The sequence below is a fragment of the Corythoichthys intestinalis genome, chromosome 4 (assembly GCF_030265065.1).
Source record: "Corythoichthys intestinalis isolate RoL2023-P3 chromosome 4, ASM3026506v1, whole genome shotgun sequence".
Classification (NCBI taxonomy): Eukaryota; Metazoa; Chordata; class Actinopteri; order Syngnathiformes; family Syngnathidae; genus Corythoichthys; species Corythoichthys intestinalis.
The window spans coordinates 42,609,634-42,629,249 of NC_080398.1; the positions used below are offsets into that span (position 1 = coordinate 42,609,634).

Below are 19,616 nucleotides of genomic sequence, written 5' to 3' on the forward strand. Positions count from 1 at the left end.
CACTGAAACTTTAATTTTATGCAGTCTTTGTTACAAAACACTCAAATCACGCTCTTACATAGTCTGTTGCCTAGATATCCCGGTTGTTTTTAATAATCGCATAACTGTACAGTATTTGAAATATTATCTTGATTTCGACTTTTGTTTTGGGACTTGAACGCATCAGCACGGTCATTGGCTATGCTAGACCTGCGTAGGTCACATGCTCGGAAGAGACGGAACATGTAAACAAAATAATCCGTCAAGTCACAAAAAGGTCTTGAAAGTTTACGCTTGTACAGTTGAAACCATTTTTATTCTCCTAAATTGCGTATTAGTGTTGTTGTTTTTCATAAATTGTCTAAACGTGGCATTGGTTTCTCGTGTGCTGACAAGGTCACGTGTTCTATCTCAGGTCGCCTTTACTGTACTACACGCTGACTAGCATGTTTGTAGCATGTGGATGAATACTTCTCAAAGATGGTTCACCTTTGCAGAATTTGCCTCCGTAAAGTAAGTATACAACTGACTGAGCGGTCAAATGTGTAGTCGCCGTTATCGCTTTCTGCAAGCGTCTGTCAGCCACTGGATGACTAGCTTCCAAACTGGTAGTGAGTTGTACATCGCTGAAACATTGCTAACAAACTGGGTATATACCATATATTTAAACAAGGGAATTTATTAAAGGGTTTATTTTTAAAAGGCATACAATGTAAGCACTTAAAATTGAAGAAAATATTTGTGGGATGATTATGTGAAAATAAACCAAGGGCAACACATTTTAGGCAGACACTGTACCAAATATAAATTAAACAGATAGGGCTGCAGCTATCGATTATTTTAGTAGTCGATGCTATGAATTACTTAGTTCGAGTAATCGGATTAGGAACATTTAATGCGTTGCAGAATACATTTTAGGCGATGTAAAACAAAGTCTTGCTAAGATTGCACTTTCAAAAGAACATTAAATGGAATACAAAATAAAATTCTTAAATTAAGCAGAATTGCACCTTCATTTAAAAATAATTAAAATACCTGAACTTCAGATGGTATAAAAAAAATAAAAAAAAATAAATGAGGATATAAGTACAACAAAAGAACAATTGGCCAACTTGCAAAGCAAAAGTCCGCTAGTTTAAATACTATAAAATGCTAATGTTTTTTCAGAATGCTCTTAGCAAACTGTTCAAATGCATAATCACGCAAAAATGGCTAAGTATACCTAAATAAACTGAATTATGAATGAATTAAAAAAATATTAGCTCAAACAAAAACTTACCTTATGTTGTTCTTAACAGGGAGCAGCTGGATTCACCCATGTTAAATGAGTTATGCCATATTCATTGTTGCCGCTAGAGGGAATGTGTATCCACCCAAAACAAATAAATTTATGCAACTACCGTATTTTCCGGACTATAAGTCGCAGTTTTTTTTTTTTTCATAGTATGTCTGCGGGTGCGACTTATACTCTGGAGCGACTTATGTGTGAAATTATTCACACATTATTATATCATTTCACATGTTATTTTGGTGTTTTGGAGTGACAATGGTTTGGTAAACTCTAGAGCTGTCCCGACTAGTCGACGTTGTCGACGTCATCGATGACGTAAATGTGTTGACGGGCAAAACATACCGTCGACGGCTAATGACTGGTTCGCTGCGATACAAGAGGTTGTTACTGGCACCCCCAAGGGGCCCGCTGTAATTTCAATGTGACCGGCGTTGTCAGATTGAGCAAAGAGGAAGAAAGTGAGCGAGCGAGCGAGCGAGTGAGAGGGAGCATTGGAAAAGTGCGCGGGTAGCGCCGAGTTGAGTGGCTGCGTCCCCCACGTTTTTGTTTTGGTCAATAAAAGTATCCATAAAGAGCCATCCAACGCCTCTCGGTGTTTTTATGCACGCCGCCACCTTCCTGAGGAGGAAATCGGACGAACCCAGACGGACCGACGACAACGAGCCAAGGGAATCGCCGGTGAGGAGTTGAAAACACCGCCAATTTCCAAAAAGGGCAGAGTTGGTAACACGTGAAAGTAGCATAAAGCCAAAAAAGCGGACCAGAATAGCCAGAGCCTGGAATTATTTCAAGGAAAAGATGGAGGGTGCCACTTTGTGTACTCTTTGCTAAACTGAGCTCACATACCACGGTAGCACGTTGGCTATGAACGAACACTTGAAGCGCCGTCATCCAAGTGTTATTTTCGAAGACAAGAAGAAACAACAGGCTAGCGGATTGTAAGTCCATACAACTTTCTGACGGTTTTTTAAATAGAAGTTGCCTTTATGTGCGTCGTATCAACGTGCATTTTTATTTATTAAAATAATTAATATAATTATATATATATTTTTTTATTATTATTAAATTTATTAGGATCATGGAAGCTCCCACTTGGGGAAAATATATACATATATCCTGTATATACATAATATAATAAAAATATATATGGAAACACCACTGGCTTGCTTACTGTAATCCATGACTGCACTAATGTTAGTTATTTAATGTTATAAAGTTTTACATATAGTAGTATACTATGAAATTAATACTATATATTTAATTTTTGTTACGGTGGGTATGTGTGCCTCTCATTCAAAATAATTGTGGTAATATTTCAGTGTGCCCTCTAATTTATCTATTTTCAGGTTAAAACACACAAATGTTGAACAGTTTTTCCCCATCCCCCAAAAATGCGGCATGCACACCAGAAAAAGCATCTGAACTCAGACAAAGTATTCTGAAAATGGTTGTCCGGGACATTGCAATTCATTTTAACATTTAGAAATATATAGACTATGACATGCCACAAAAAGAGTAAAAATTGTTTTGACTCCTGTTAAAGAGGTGAAGTCACAGTGTTTCCGTTTACATTTTTTTGCACTAGTTAATGCCAGCAGCATTTGACCTCATTGTTTGTGATTTATTATTGGTATTTATGTTATTTATTTATACGTTAATAAAGAATTTAGGTGTTCCAAATTTTTTTTTTGTGAATTAATAAGCTTGACCAAAAATTTAATTATTAAAGTAGTAAAAAAAAAAAAAATTAGATTAGTCGACTAATCGTAAAAATAGTCGGCTGACTAATCGGGAGGAAATTAGTCGTTGGGACAAACTCGCTAACATGTTCTTTATGCTAAAGTTATCTGAATAACTCTTAATAGCTATGTTACGTTAACATACCAGCCACGTTTGCATTTTGTTGTTCATGCATCATGTAACATTATCATACTGTACACTTATTCAGCATATTGTTCTCTATTGTATTTTTTTAAAATTGCCTTTCAAGATGACATATCTGTTCTTTGTGTTGGAATTTATCAAGTATTTCCCTAATTTCCCTCAAAAATGTGACTTATACTCCGGTGCGACTTATATATGTTTTTTTTCCTCTTCGTTGGGCATTTTATGGGTGGTGCGACTTATACTCAGGTGCGACTTATAGTTCGAAAATTACGGTACTCACCGGATGCTATTTAAATTTTTTTTTTTTTTAAATGAGGATATAAGTACAACAAAAGAACAACTGGCCAACTTGCATATTAAAAGTCCGCTAGTTTAAATACCATAAAAGGCTAACGTTTTTTTCACAGTGCTCTTAACGAATCTTTGAAACGCATATTCCCACAAAAACGGCTAAATATTCTTAAATAAACTGAATTACGAATGTATTAAAAAACCTTAGCTCAAACAAACACTTACCATATGTTGTTCTTAACAGGGAGCAGCTGGATTCAGCCATGTTGAGTGAGTTATGCCATATTCACTGTTGGCACTAGAGCGAATGTGTAGCCACCCAAATCAATAAAACTAAATGCAAACACTTTCAAAATAAACCATTAAAATGCCACTCTAATTAAACGAATGCTCGAGGCAGCAAAATTTGAGTCAAAGCTTTTTTCCTAATTGAATTATTCAAGTCTATCGATTAATGGTTGCAGCACTATAAACAAATAATCTCCCACTTTTTTTCCTGAACGGAGCTTTTTAAGATTTAAGACTTTATTATGTTCTCGAAAGAAAAGGCCTATTTTAAATGTCTTTGCTAGTGAGAATTTTTCATTCTCCGCGGTACATACATCCAACTTAAATTTAAAAAAAAGTGTGGCATATCCAGATGCTAATTAGGAAAAACGGCAGTGATCTTTAAACTACACCTTTTTGATTATAACAGTCATGTGTTTATTTATTTTAGACAAAATCTTTCTTTTTCAGTATGGAAACTTTGTGGACAACCTCCGACTGTATGTCCGCGGAGGGACTGGCGGCATGGGCTTGCCCCGTCTTGGTGGCCAGGGAGGAAAAGGTGGTAACGTTTGGGTGGTAGCCACAAAAAATATGACCTTGAAAGGGATCAAGGACAAGTACCCACAAAAACGCTTTGCTGCCGATGCAGGAGCCAACAGCAGGTAGGAGGTTTAAATGAGGATGTCAACTGTGTTCATTGGGCTTATAACATTTTGTCAACAGTGTGCGTTCCATAAAAGGAGAAAAAGGGAAGGACCGAGAGATTTTGGTTCCTGTAGGAATCACAGTCACCACTGACGATGGCAGCGTCCTTGGTTGGTGAAAAGCTTCCTCCTTTAATGTTAAAATTGATGGCTTCCACATGATGCATATTGGTGCACCTTATGTCGGGATATAGTTCGTGGCACGCCTCTAAAAGTACGCCTGTCGCTTGTAAGCTGTATAGGTAGTGTGCTTAAAAATCATTGGACAACTCTGATTAGTATGTTAGCTTCCACTAGCTGTTTGTTGTCAACACTGACGCCTCGTTTTAATCGGGCTGTGTATTGGAGCCAACATACTAGACGACCGCCATCTCGGATGGGTCACATCGGATTCGATTTCATTTATTTATGTTGTAGTCGGAATTGTAAATCCCCAGTTTTTACAGTGATTGCTACAAATATATTGAATATAGTGAACTATACAAATATAGTGAATTAGTTTCATTATATTCAAACTTACATTTACCCCTTTCACTTGTTAAATGTGCCGATCCATTTTTACCTTCAAACGCAAGTTTGATTGGCTGATGACTGAATCCGCCCATACACACTAGGCCTGAACGATATTGGAAAAAACTATTGTTGCGATTTTTTTTAGGTTTGCAATATATTGCGATATTATATTGCGATATTAAAAAAAAAAAGATCTATCTTTTTTAAAGAAATTTTCACTAAATGACTTGAATAGCTGTTTGGAAATACTTTACATAACACACCGTGACCACAGTGTATTCATATAATACCGTTTAATTTGTGAATGATGAAGATTTCTGTATGAAGGTATCCAGGAAGTCATGTCTGCACAAAATAGATCATTTATTGAATACAATATTTTACACTTCAACAGCAGCAAATACATTAAATGATAAATAAAAGAGCAGGTGCATTAGTCCCCTAAGTTTTTGACAAAATATAACAATAAATAAAAACTTCTGTAAAATAACAACAAAGTTGTCAACATATTTGAACAAAAATATTAAATATGACAAATAAAAGAGTTGTTCACAAACTATAACAATAAATAAAAACCTCAGTAAAACAACAAAGTTGTCAATATATTTGAACAAAAATATTAAATATGACAAAAGAGTTCACAAACTATAACAATACATAAAAACCTCAGTTAAACAACAAAGTTGTCAACATATTTGAACTTAAATATTAAATCTGACTAATAAAAGTGCAAGTGCATTAGTCCCCTGAGTTGTTTACACAAAATATAACAATATAAAACTGCAAAACGGCAACAAAGTTGTAAAAATATTTCAACAAAAATATTAAGTATCAAAACTTTATGTGCAGCTGTACTATATATAGTTATTTGAAAAATACGGTTTACAATAAATTTAAATATAAAAGAAACAAACTCAATTGAACTTGTAAATAATTGAACTGAATAACTGCAAATAACTGTGATGAATAACAGAACCATTTTAACTCCCAAATTTCCTGCCTTCCTGATAGCTGTCACATGAATAAAAAGAAGAAAAGACATTCCTTCAGCTGTGTTATGTATTTGTCTGCATATCGTCCACCTTCCTTGCTCAGCAATTCTCAACTGGGTCTCATAGGTTTTTGGCCAAGACTATTAGTTTATCCACTATAGCAGGCTTGAGACAAGAACGTTGGCACGTAACAATGTTCCCACCTGTGCTAAAAAGCCTCTGATGGGGAGCTCGTAGCAGGAATGCATAGATACCTGCGTTTTAAATGGTCCCACGTGTTTGACAGATTACTTCTTGTTGAGGCAACCATGGCGAGGCACTGTCGACAGGGCTGTTTTTTGTCCCTTATAGTCTTGTTCTTGCCAAAATACTTCCAAAACTCCTTTTGGATACAGTCTTCCTTGCTCCTCCAACGTGTTGATTGCTTGCTTTCACTTTGAGAACGGGCCCTCCTCCCTCCGCTCTGCTGTTCGGCCCCTCCTCCCTCCACTCCGCTGTTGCAGGGGGAGGGGGAGGAGCCGATGACTTGCTGGAGGGAAAGAAGCTGTGCGCTTTTTTTCCCTCTCCTTCCTCAAAACAAACGTTTGTGGATTAAAAAAAATGAAATTAAAAAACTATCGCACGTCCTTGCGATGGGACTATTGCACATGCGCACATCGCGATGGCGATGTTTTAACGATATATCGTTCAGGCCTAATACACACGCACACTCACCCCACTGCGACAGAAATACATGTCAACTTGCCACTTCCTCTGCCCCCTTTGAAGAGAACGGGATATTAGAAAAAAAAAATTGGGGGCCAGCAGGAGCAGCCAATGTAAGTAATGTAAAAATGCGTCAATGTTGTAGAGGTGGGGAACACGCCACTAATCTTGCTACGGAACGTCTGACCTGCATCGGTTAGCATAACATTGACTTGCTAATCTGCGAAACTCGAGTAGGAAGCTGCTTAGATAGAAGTGTCCTGTATGTGTTTTCTACTGTTAATGTTAATGAAATCGAGAAATGTAGTGAACTCTGCTGGAAACTATAGAACCAGCAAAATGTGAGCAAGAAGCTACTTAGAGAAAGGTCATTGTCTGTGTTTCACAGGAATGTGTTGTCAGTTTAAACGGCCTGGTTTAGAAGGAAATAAGGCTGGATCATGTTTAGAAAAATAACTTTCTCCCATGAAAATAACAATTTCAACTTTATTCATTTTTACGTATTAAACACATCAGCATATTTGTGAGACATTTAGCCCTGACCCTTCCATTCACCCAATGTGGTTGGTCTTATTAATGTCCCGGCAACAGCAAAAAGTGTACATGGAGGTTATGCTGTTATAGCGCCCCTACCAATGTTGAGACCAAACCTATGCCCTTGTCCCCGATTCCATTGACGCTTATGGAGGGTGCTGCCATTGACAGCCATGGACGTCCAAATTTCCCATACATATTAAATGGCATTTACTTTGTTTAATGCCATTGACAGTCATTTTTGGCCATTCAATTTATGCCGATATACTTGGATTCCATTGACGCCTATGTAAGTCAATGCCATTGACTGCCATTCATTTTCAATGGCAAAAAAATCAATATTCCCCAAATCAACAGCAATTGACCAGATATCAATAGGACGTGTCCCCCAAATGTCCCCAATTACACTGACGCTTATGGAGGGTGCAGCCATTGACGGCCATGGACGTCCAAATTTCCCATTCATTTCAAATGGCATTTACTTTGTTTAATGCAATTGACTAGCGTGTTTGTCCATTTTATTGATGCCAATGTACTTGGATGCCATTGAAGTCCATGGACGTCCAAATTTTTACCCATTCATTTTCAAGACAAAAAAAACAGTGTCCCCAAATCAACAGGAAATGATCAGATATCAATAGGACGTGTCCCCCAATTGTCCCCGATTCCATTGACGCTTATGGAGGGTGCTGCCATTGACGTCCATGGACGTCCAAATTTTTTCCCATTCATTTTCAATAGCAAAAAAAAATGTCCCCAAATCAACAGGAAGTGACCTGATATTTTACCCGAAATGTCCCCAAGCCAACCTGGATGGGGTTAAGATCTGTATCACCACAGAGCAAAGACCCAGAGTAATTTCTCCAGAAATTGCAGTTCTAGTTAACGTTTGTTGTTTTTTTCATATAATTTTCATATTTGTGTTCAGATGTTTTGGAAGCATCCTTCAGTATTTTATGAAATTTATATGAAGTATTTAGCTATTTTCTGCTTGTGAACAGTGAACCTTTGCGTAGTTTTAAGTTTAGCAGTTTTGAACTTGCCGCGTTGCGTTTAACATCATGGTGCGATTGTGTCGGCACTTCCTGACAGGTGAACTGAACGCGGAGGGCGATCGTGTGCTGGTGGCAAAAGGAGGACGCGGAGGTGTCCTTTCTTCTGCCTTCCTGCCCAGTAAAGGCCAGTCTAGACCGATAAGACTGGACCTCAAACTCATCGCTGACATGGGCCTGCTGGGGTGAGAGCACAACACAAGTCTGTATTGGAATTTCATCCATTGACAAAGTAGCTTTTAAGAACTTTTATATCCATTAGGTTCCCGAACGCAGGCAAGTCTTCACTGCTGACAGCCTTATCGAACGCCACTCCAGAGATAGCCAGCTACCCTTGTAAGTGCATGTGCAGTAATAGCTCAATAAATGACAGCAATTAATGCCGTTTATAATTTTCAGAGATAAACATCTACAGTTTTCATCTGTAATGTTTTTGCAGTCACTACATTGAGACCCCAGATTGGTAAACTATTGTATGAAGACCACATGCAGGTAGGGAAAATTAATTGGTAATTCATGTTTCTAGTCACGTCTTCTGCTGACAAGGGATTCTTGCTGCGGTAGATCTCTGTCGCAGACCTGCCGGGCTTGATTGAAGGCGCTCACATGAACAAAGGGATGGGACACAAATTTCTCAAGCATGTGGAGAGAACCAAGCAGCTGCTCTTTGTGGTTTGTGCAATGTTAATACCTGATAAGCAATTAGTATGGACTAATATCCAACATTATACGATCTGGTTTAAAAAATATTCTAATCAGCATGGTGAAATCAACATGATAAAACCCTTTTATGGTCATCTACAATCCCCCATTTTACTGAACATTTTATTTCAGAAGATGGTTACTGTTTGTATTATCCAGGTGGACATTTGCGGCTTCCAGCTCGCAAGTAAAACGCCATTCAGGTCGGCTTTTGAGGCTGTGCAGCTACTAAACAAGGTCGCACTCATTGACCACTGGGTTGCTGGGTTTCTTCTCTTGGATGAAAAATTCCTACCTGTGTGTGTGTGTTGCTCTCCAGGAGCTGGAGTTGTACAAGGAGGAGCTCTTGAGCAAACCTGCTCTTCTGGTGGTCAACAAGATGGACCTGCCAGATGCAGAAAACAAGCTAGAAGAACTGAGAGAGCAACTTCTCAATCCGCTAGGTAAGACTTTTCATGATGTTGGCGAGTATTTGACAGTGTCTGGGCATGAGCTGCAGCCAATAGCAGCAGTAATTTATAGGGTGTTCCCATATTGCCATTTCTTACATATCATGGGCAAATCTAGATGTAACAAACTGTGTATGTGTGCCGCAGATTTCCTCCATACGTTGCCTGATAACATGATACCGAAGAATCACATAGTGTTCAGGCACGTGGTGCCTGTCTCCGCTGCCACCGGGTTTGGTGTGGACTCCTTGAAAAGTTTCATCCGGGAGTCACTTGAAGAAGAAGCCTCAAAGGCCACAGAGGAGATGCGTCAGGAAAGACTGCAGCTTCTTAGAGGAACCTCGCAGTAAGCGACATCACAAACATGGAACACTCGTTTGCGCAATGCAATGGAATTCAACATCTACGCTATGATACAGTATGTTTTAAAGGTATTTGTGGGGTAATTCTTTGTACATATAATGGCTTACTAATAAAATATTCGATAAATGAACAAAATCTGCCTTTACAAAACTATTAATGATTTCCTAACCATCAGCAAGACAATACTATGTGTGTACTTTGTTGTCAGGGTTATTGGGTTTAAAGCAGTAGACAACGCCTAGTATGAATGACCTTTCTGTGAAACAAAGTTGCGCCAAATTGCACATTTTTTAGACCTCTGATAACACTGGTCCAAGGGATAAAAGTAGTGAGACTTTACAAAATTTGTGTCACTATCACGAAAGAAAAATGAGGTCAAAAGAGTCAATTGGCTATAGTTTTTGAGATACAGAATCTGGCCAAAATATAAAAATCCAAGCAATTTCGGTGAAATTTATTGCATGAATCCTGGTGTTTTGGCAATGGAGAAAATGTATTTATTTAGAAACATTTCATAAGCAGTGGCACACATTGATATATCAATCTCATGTCAAATGTAGCAACTTGTAAAACTGATTTATATAATTTCACCAATGTAACTTTGTAATAAATAAGTGCTGCAACGATTAATCGATTAACTCGAGTATTCGAATAGAAAAAAAATATTCAAATTAAATTTTGTTTCTTCGAGTATTCGTTTAATTAAAGTGGTGCTGTAATGGTTTATTTGGAAGGTGTTTGCATTTAGTTTTACTGATTTGGGGGGATATATTGCCCTCTTGTCTGCCTCTTTTCACATGGCTGAATCCAACCGCTCCCTGTTAAGACCAACGTAAGCTAAGTTTTTTTTTTTGAGCTAATGTTATTTAATGCATTCATAATTTGTTTTATAGGTATATTTAGCCGTTTCTTGTGGGAATATGTGTCTCAACCATTTGTTAAGAGTAGGGTTGTTCCGATCATGTTTTTTTGCTCCCGATCCGATCCCGATCGTGTTAGTTTGAGTATCTGCCGATCCCGATATTTCCCGATCCGATTGCTTTTTTTTGCTCCCGATTCAATTCTAATCATTCCCGATAATTTTCTCCGATCATATACATTTTGGCAATGCGTTAAAAAAATAATAAATAAAAGTCGGACGAATATATACGTTCACGAGGCGGCCGTAGCTAGAGTTGTCCTTGGACCAAAGGGTCAGGGGTTCGATTCCCGGCTACGACTGCCCACTGTCGAAGTGCCCCTGGGCAAGGCACTGAACCCTAATTTGCCTCCAATGGGTTGACAGCGCCTTGCATGGCAGCAGCCCTATTGGTGTGTGAATGTGTGCGTGAATGGGTAAATACGTGCTAATGTAAAGCGCTTTGGGCATGGTAAACATGCAGATAAATGCGCTATATAAGTACAGTCCATTTACCATTCAACATACAGTACATAATTTGTTTATTATGACAATAAATCCTCAAGATGGCATTTACATTATTAACATTCTTTCTGTGAGAGGGATCCACGGATAGAAAGACTTGTGACTTTGTATATTGTGACTAAATATTGCCATCTAGTGTATTTGTTGAGCTTTCAGTAAATGATGTAGCCATGCCCAAATGCATGATGGGAAGTGGAGCCATCACTGTGCGTAGTGCTACCAATTGATATATCTTTTCTGCGTTGGGAAATAACATAGGGTGTTAAGAAAAAGATCAATTGCTACCTTGCTTCCCCACATTGCTTTCCATGACATTTCTAATCGTAGGGAGAGGGATTGTAAGGCTTTAGCCAGTTAAAAAAAAAGGCTCCAAAGGCTGCTAAAATTCACTCTACTCATTTTACGCTGCCTTTTATTTCTCTATATAGGTAAAACGGCGCCATTACAGATTGAGCGCGACAATGCGTGAGTGGGTCGTGCAGTGCATGCATTAATTGCGTTAAATATTTTAACGTGATACATTTTTTTTTAAATTAATTACCGCCGTTATCGGGATAAATTTGATAACCCTACCTTAAGCCTAAACTAAAGACTCTGGATGAGTGTAACATATTATGTCTGTAACGTTAAATACAATTAGAAAACGATGTAATTAAAAAATATATATATATATATTAAAAAAAGGCATGGTCGATATTTTTTTGCCGATTCCGACACTTTGAAAACGACGTGATCGGACATCTCTAGTTAAGAGCATTGTAAAAAAAATTCTAGCATTTTCTAGCATTTAAGCTAGCGGACTTTTTCTCTGTAAGTTAGCCAATTGTTCTTTTGTTGTACATAGATCCTCATTTAAATAAAAAAATTATACCGTTTGAGGCTCAGCTCAGGTATTTTAATTTTTCATGTTCCTTATCCGATTACTCGATTATTCAAACTAACTAGTCCATCGATTAATCAACTACTAAAATATTCGATAGCTGCAGCCCTATAATAAATTGTGTTGTTAATATTACTTTAAAAAAGTAATTAGTTACAAATTACTTATATACATATTTCAGTCATCTCAAAATGTGTTTTCGTCTAGTTTCTGTTGATGTGAATCCTATGCTAATGCTACTAGTTACATTTAGTGTGTGATAACCACTAAGCACAGACCTTTTAAGCAACACTTGGTAACTTTTCAGTCTTGGTCGATTTTAGTGACGCCGGTGGACAAAAGTGGTTTTGTTTTGCCTTGAGAAAGACTGCGTTTCCCATGAGGACCGGCGCTGCTTTTCCTATGCGGACCAGTGCACACCCACACAGTGTCGTAAAATCATCAGTCAACCAAAAATCAATCCCGGTTGCCTGCAGATGGATTAAACAACATTTCTGTTTCCAGCAGCTGTGTGAAGGATGAATAGTAAATAAGATAATAAATCCAGTTGTGGCTAAACAATAGCATATGACGGTTAGCAACCTTGTGGCTTTGTGTGGCTTACCTCCACACCTTACCCAAACTTGTCAGCGCTGACTAATTCGGTTGGGGTGAAAGCCGGGCAAATGTTTATTCAGTATATCCTGGTAGCCTCCCTTTTTTTTCTTTTTGGACAAAACATTTTGTCCAAACGTATGCCGTAAAGCAGTCAGCCCATTTGTAGTTTTTTTTTTTTTGTGTGTGTGTGGCAGTGTTCCTGCCACCCTCATCAAAGTTAAGATTCGTTGAAAGCGATACAGACCCCCGTACAGTATGAAAGAGGTGTCATTCAACTAGTTGTCAGTCGACAGATTATCACAAATGTTATGAAAATATTTTATAAAGGTTGAAAAGTTACCTCGTGTTGCTTTAAAGGCAAAATCAACATTAAATATTTTCTCTGGCTTAGAAAACAAATCGTACCGTGTGTGTGCAAGCCTGCATGGAGACTAGAGATGACACACTGGTGAGTCGAGAGGTGGGGTGTGCAGTACGTCATGAGTGACACAATCAGACACCGCTACGCAGTGGTGGACGTGGCAATTTTGGGGCCTAAGGCGAACATATCCGGGGGCCCTCTTCATAGGTCAGGGGTTAAAAAGGTGAGAAGGGTGTCGAGGAAATATGTTCCGGTACACTAGGCATGCTGTCCTAAACGACAAATTTTCTCCTGATTAGTGAGCCGACTGTTTTTACGATTAGTCAACTAATCTAATATATATATATATTTTTTTCACTAATTTAGCAATGACATTTTGGAACACTTCATTTTTTTTTTTTATTAAAGTACAAATAATCATGTAAATAACAATAATTAATCACAAATAAACAATGAGGTTAAATGCTGATAGCATTTACTAGTGCAAAAGAATGGAAAGTAAACAGATTCAGAACACTGACTTTGCATTATCTATCTAGCATTATTATAGTATACTACTATATATAATAGTAGTATGATAATTATTCATTGCCAATCATATTTGTCATAAAGAGTGTCATTTGACAGCTATTCTTAGTGTAGAATCAGTATTCTGTAGTATTTACTCTACATATTATAATATTAATTCTGAGGTATGTGGGATTAACTCCAGAAATCGTCATTTATATGACGAACATGATGTGCTTTTATTTTGAAATGTTCACCGGAGGTACGTTCGCTAAACCGCTAACCGAAACACTCTGTAAAAAACATTCTTCGTCATTGCTTGTGGGGTCACTAATAGATTTAATTTTTTTTTCGTTAGCAAATGCTGTTAACCAGCTGTTGAGTGTTATTGCATGACTGGTTGGAACTGTACTGCATTGTTTCGCCACAGGGTTAGCTGTTGTGTATTTTATGTTCGGTGTGAAGAAGAAAGTTAAAAGAGGCATTAGCGGCCTGTTCTCAACTTCGACCTCGCTCACTACACCTTGGCTCTCATGGAGAGCACGTTCGCTCATGTGTTCGAAATAAACGATAGCCGACGTGCAAAGTAGCAAGTATGCTGTAAAAAATAGCGAGCTTAGTGGCGTGAAAAACGCGGGAGAGCTAAGTGCAGCTAACAAACAGCTAAACGGAGCTATGCAATGCTAAACGGCACAAAATAAAGCTAAGCTACTGATGTTCAGTCCGTCGCTGTGGAACAGTCCATTGTAGTGCGTGTGTGTGGCTGAGAGATAATATAAATGTAGCATTCAAATTGCTTTTTTTTTGTTTTGTTTTTGTTTTTGTTATTTGTTTGTTTGGTATGCTGACATAATTATACATGACGAATAGTTGGGGGTGCTGCTGGCTCCGGTGGTCCAACCAGCTGCCCTTGCCCCAACGAGCAAGGACAGCTGGTTTGGGGCCCCCTACTGGTTGGGGGCCTAAGGCGATCGCCTACTTCGCCTGAATAGTAGATCCGCCTATGCCGCTACGATGCATGCTAACTACACCTCAAATGTCACACATTGCGAGCATGTGAGGGAAACTATTGTGCATTTTGTTGTCGTCTCGTCGACAAAAACTGGCATTCGTCTCGTTATGTTTTAGTCTCCCCAAAATACGTTTTATCTCGTTATCATGGTGTCATCGTCATGAAAAAAAACTGTTCGTTCACGAAATATTTTCGTTGTCGTCATTGTTGACGAACACATCACTGGACTGTATCATTTGATTGTTTGCCACACCAGTTTCTAAATCTGTTCAATCCACCGCTTTTTCCTGAAACTCAGACAAAGCCTTCTTCACTTCTTGTGTCCATTCAGGCTTGTTTTCCAATAGCTGCACCTGGTAACTTGCATTTATAAATGTCATACATTTTTATTTTTAAATAAAATGATTTTGAAAAAAATCAATACACTCATGTCCGAATGCCAGTTTCATGAAAAGGAAATTGACAAAATGGATTGTATTTAAAAATAATAATGAAATCCACCATTGTGTATAGCGTTTAACTTGTGCTCCTAAAATTTTAAAATGTTTTTACACAAAGAGGAAGTTTAAAAAAAAAAAAAGGAGCCCCTCTGTCGATGAAAGATTTATTTTATATTAAATATTACAATACAGAATAATTAGGAGAAATAAAAATAGGGGGGGTTGATTTTTGCATCATCAGTCTGTACAGGACACAGGCAATACTAATTTACAAATGTTAATGAGACGAGTTTCACTTTTAAATGAAAACGTGATGTGTTGATATCTCCCATGAATACATTCAGAGGACAAACACATTGGCCCTGCTTGTGTCGGTCGCGACAAGACAAATCCATGATGGTAATTTTGTCCATGACATCAAGACAAACACGTCTTACAATGCATTATTATTGTCATCGTTCATAACATTAAAAGATGGTGATGCTGATGAAGAGGTATGGTTAAAGGCAAATCTCATTCATGGTCAACAACAAGCACTAATCAAGGGGCCAGACCTCCGGACCAATAAATGCAAATCAAAGTGTCCAAGTCATCAACACATAAATACAATAAAGCACTTAATTACTCGGTCAGCTGCTGCTGCTGCAGCTGCACATAATGCCAAAAATACAAAGGTACTTCATCAAAAATATACTACAGTGATCGCAATCCAGTAGGGTGCCCTTCATATTAACGCGAAAGCCTAATGCGAACATGAATTACAAACATGTGAAACAAATTGACACGAATAACTGTACAAAGAATAAATTACATTTTCCTTCCTGAAATTCCTATGTAAAAATAGCAACCCAATCCATTTCTACCTTTTGGACATCACTGACTTCAAAAGACAACACAAATAGGCAAAGGTGTTTTAGAATGAGTCATGCTTGTTTCCAGTTCTGCTCCATGTAGAGGAATAACTTGCTAGAAACTGTCATGCCATTTGTCCTTGCAAGGTCTGTGCAGCTTAATCAAGGGTGTGTGGGCCAACAGAATTGAATTGGACCCACCATGCAATTCTTAAAGGGACAGACAACACATTTGAATTGAAAAAAACACTGAATTTCATTTTCCTGATGTATAATAATGGAGAAAAAAAACAGTGCAGTATTACCAGAAAGTGACCACTCTTAGTACATGCATTTTATCAATGCTGGTGTTAATGTAGCCTATCAAATGCCAGTATCCCAGATGACCATCTTTTTTACATCATAACCCATTATAAGGTATTTAATTTAGGGCTGCAGCTATTGATTATTTTAGTAGTCGATTAATCGATGAACTAGTTAGTTCGAATAATCGAGTAATCGGATAACATGAACATGAAAAATTAAAATACCTGGGATGAGCCTCAGACATAAAAAATAAATGAGGATCTATGTACAACAAAAGAACAATTGGCATACATAGCAAAAGTTCGCTAGCTTAAATGCTATAAAATATTAATGATTTTTTTTTCTAACAATGCTCCTAAAAAATGGTTCAGACTCATATTCCCACAAAAAATGACTAAATGTACCTTTTAACTAAATTACGAATGCATTAAAAAACATAAGCCCAAACAAAAACTTAGCTTACGTTGGTCTTAACAGGGAGCAGTTGGATTCAGCCATGTAAAATGAGGCAGACCAGAGGGCAGTGTTTCCACCCTAATCTATATAAATGTAAACACTTTCAAAATAAACAATTACAATGCTAATTTAATTAAACGAATACTCGAAGCTACAAAATTTAATTTAAATATTTTTTTCTTATCGAATACTCAAGTTAATCGATTAATCTTTGCAACACTAATTTAATTCATTCGATGCCATTGACAGCGGTAAATGTGAAATTCATTTTGACAATCAAAATATATTGGACGTGTAGCGCCGTCAATGGTATTTAAAGAGTTAACAGTAAATATGTTCCAATTTCATTTTAAAATGTTTATTTCATTTTTGAATTACATTTTCAAATGAAAACAAAATCAGGAAAGGAAAAAGGTAAATAAATTTTTAAACTAATTTCTTTAAAATTTTAAATCAAGGAAAAACTAAATATCCTCTTTTGTAAAATGTTTTTTTTTTTTTAATTTATAAAATATATTTTGTATATTAAATATATATTTAAAAAAAAAAAAAAAAAACATGAAACATGAGCATTCACAGCCAGGTGGATGTCAATTGTTGTCAATGCCAGGCAATTAGTTCAATATGGGTAAAAAGATCAACTTTAGAGTGTTATTGGGGGTCGCAACCAGTGTATTTGTTTTTATTCACTTAATTATTTATTAATATTGTTTCCTTCCATTTTATGAATTTACCATTTTAATTGTTCAAAGATATATATATTAAAAAAAACTATATTAAATACAATAATGAGTAATAATAAATATATAAACACAGGTAGTCCCTGGACTACGAACGAGTTCCGTTCCTATGATGGCGACGTAACCCGAATTTAAGCCTATACGTACCCATAAATTTCAAAGTAACTGTAAAAAAGTCCAAAAGTATTATATTTTGTGTCATGATGAAGGATACACTGCCCTCTGGTGGCAGCGAGGGTCTGGCTGGACTGTCAGCTTGTATGGCTGAGCAGACTCAGACATCTGACATGGATAAAGGATAGCTGCGTGGTGGTTTGGCCCACATAAGGCTGTAAGTTGTTTCAGCTAATGTATGTTTGTGTATGCATTTGTAATCAACTTTAGAGCTACAGTTTGTGGAGTTATGTGTGAGCGATTTGCTATGAGAATTGTAAATACGTTAGAATTGGTAGTATTTAAGCTAGCGGACTTTTGTTAGGCAAATTAGGCTAATTTAATAGATTTTATAAACAGACTGAAAATGTGTGTCATTTTAAACATAAGCATACATATGTGTGTTACAGCTTTACAAATTGTCAAGTTAAGGAAAAAGCTACAAAAAGCATACTAGCTTTGTTTGCTATCTGTAAAGCTGAACAACTTCTCATTTAGTGAGACCATAACACGTCATATTGATAGAGTAAAAAATAAGATACTGTGAGGTATAATTAGGTACTGTTTATGCGACTAAAAAAAGAAACTAGAGAAAAAAATGGCGGTCCATACTCCGAAGTCAAAATCGCGTACGTCGAGTATGTCGTAACTCGTTGACTAACTGTAATTGTAATCAAGACCTGGCGTCCGCATCTGTAGACATCACCTTTTGGGTCATGTAGGCCACACTTGTATACCAACTGGTGTTGTGGCATACATAGGGGATCCCAACCACCGGGCCAGGGACCAGTGCCGGTCCGTGGCGCAGAGAAATAATAAATTATTTGTTAGCGACCGCAATCTAGCCTGTGCCTCTTGACACATCAATATGCCTGTCTACTCTATAGATATAATCATAAAACTAGATAGGGAGTCGTTATTGAAATCCATTGGAGATAACATCTAGCATTCTACGTGCGCTTGTCCTCGATAATGACATCAGATTTGTTCACGGAAATAAAAAGCCCACTCATTACCGAAGATGTCTGAAAAACATGTCTTTGGACCGCTTTTTTACAGGGAAAAGGCCATCAACTGAGCCAGAAGAAGAGCCTACAACCAAGTCCATTCTGCATAATATGTGGCTAAAAGCTAGTAAACGAGGCAACAAAAGCGAATGCAATGAGAGCATCAAACCTCGTGGCAAACTGTATTGCTAAAGCCATAGATTTCATAAAATTTTATGTTATATTATGAAGTCTGCTAGGGCCAAGAAATATTTCACGATTGGAGAAGAACTCATTATGCCTGTGACGAAGAATATTTGCCGCCAAGTTTTAGGAGAGGCCGCTGCCAAAAAAGGTCGAGTCAGCATATGGTGAGTTACATTTTCCCTGCAATTCATTTTCATTTTTAGCCCCGTCGTGTGTATATTTATGTCTTTATACAGTGGTACCTCGATATACAATTGCTTCGACACACGATTTTTTTCGACATCTGAAGTAAAATTTTTGACTCGCCATTTGTTTCTACATCTGGCGACATGCTCGAAATATGACGATTTATGACAGACGTAAGACAGACGAACAGCGGATTTTCTTGTGAGAGAAATCAACATGGGTTCCAAGAATGTTAGTGCAGGTGGAGAAAAAAAGGGAAAAGGTGAGGCTTACCATTGAAATGGAAGATGGAAATGATAGAAAAATAAGCAGCAGGGTCGACAACCAGAAGTGGTGTTTGCCATGTGGCAAAAATGGATTTTGCCATGTGGCATTTTTTTTTGCCATGTGGCATTTTTATGCCAAGTGGCAAAATGTATTTTGCCATGTGGCATTTTCTTTTGCCGTGTGGCAACATGGATTTTGCCATGTGGCATTTTTTTCGATGTGGCATTTGTTTTTGCCATGTGGCATTTTTTTGCCATGTGGCAAAATAGATTTTGCCATGTGGCATTTTTTTGCCATGTGGCAAAGTTGATTTTGCCATGTGGCATTTTCTTTTGCCGTGTGGCAACATGGATTTTGCCATGTGGCAGTTTTTCTTTACCATGTGGAAATCTTTTCCCATGTGACATTTGTTTTTGCCATGTGGCATTTTTTTCGTATGTGGCAAAATGGATTTTGGTTTTTCTGCCATTTAATATGATTGGAAAATTTGGATGTGCATAGCCGTTAATGGC

The 19,616-nt window shown here is 37.5% G+C and overlaps 1 protein-coding gene across 2 annotated transcripts; it reads left to right on the plus strand.

Moving 5' to 3' along the window:
• Nucleotides 1-182: 182 nt before the first annotated feature.
• Nucleotides 183-10,812, plus strand: gtpbp10 (GTP-binding protein 10 (putative)). 2 transcript variants are annotated; one of them, XM_057835500.1, is made up of 11 exons: nt 183-256; nt 395-492; nt 4,187-4,380; nt 4,442-4,533; nt 8,259-8,403; nt 8,481-8,554; nt 8,658-8,710; nt 8,783-8,890; nt 9,080-9,157; nt 9,240-9,363; nt 9,517-10,812. In XM_057835500.1, the coding sequence occupies exons 2-11, from the start codon at nt 460-462 to the stop codon at nt 9,717-9,719; spliced, it is 1,104 nt and encodes a 367-aa protein (XP_057691483.1). In that variant the 5' UTR covers nt 183-256; nt 395-459; the 3' UTR covers nt 9,720-10,812. The 2 variants fall into 2 exon arrangements, with proteins under 2 accessions (XP_057691483.1, XP_057691482.1); XM_057835499.1 differs by having other exon boundaries at nt 217-492; nt 9,517-10,810.
• The last annotated feature ends 8,804 nt before the right edge of the window (nt 10,813-19,616 follow it).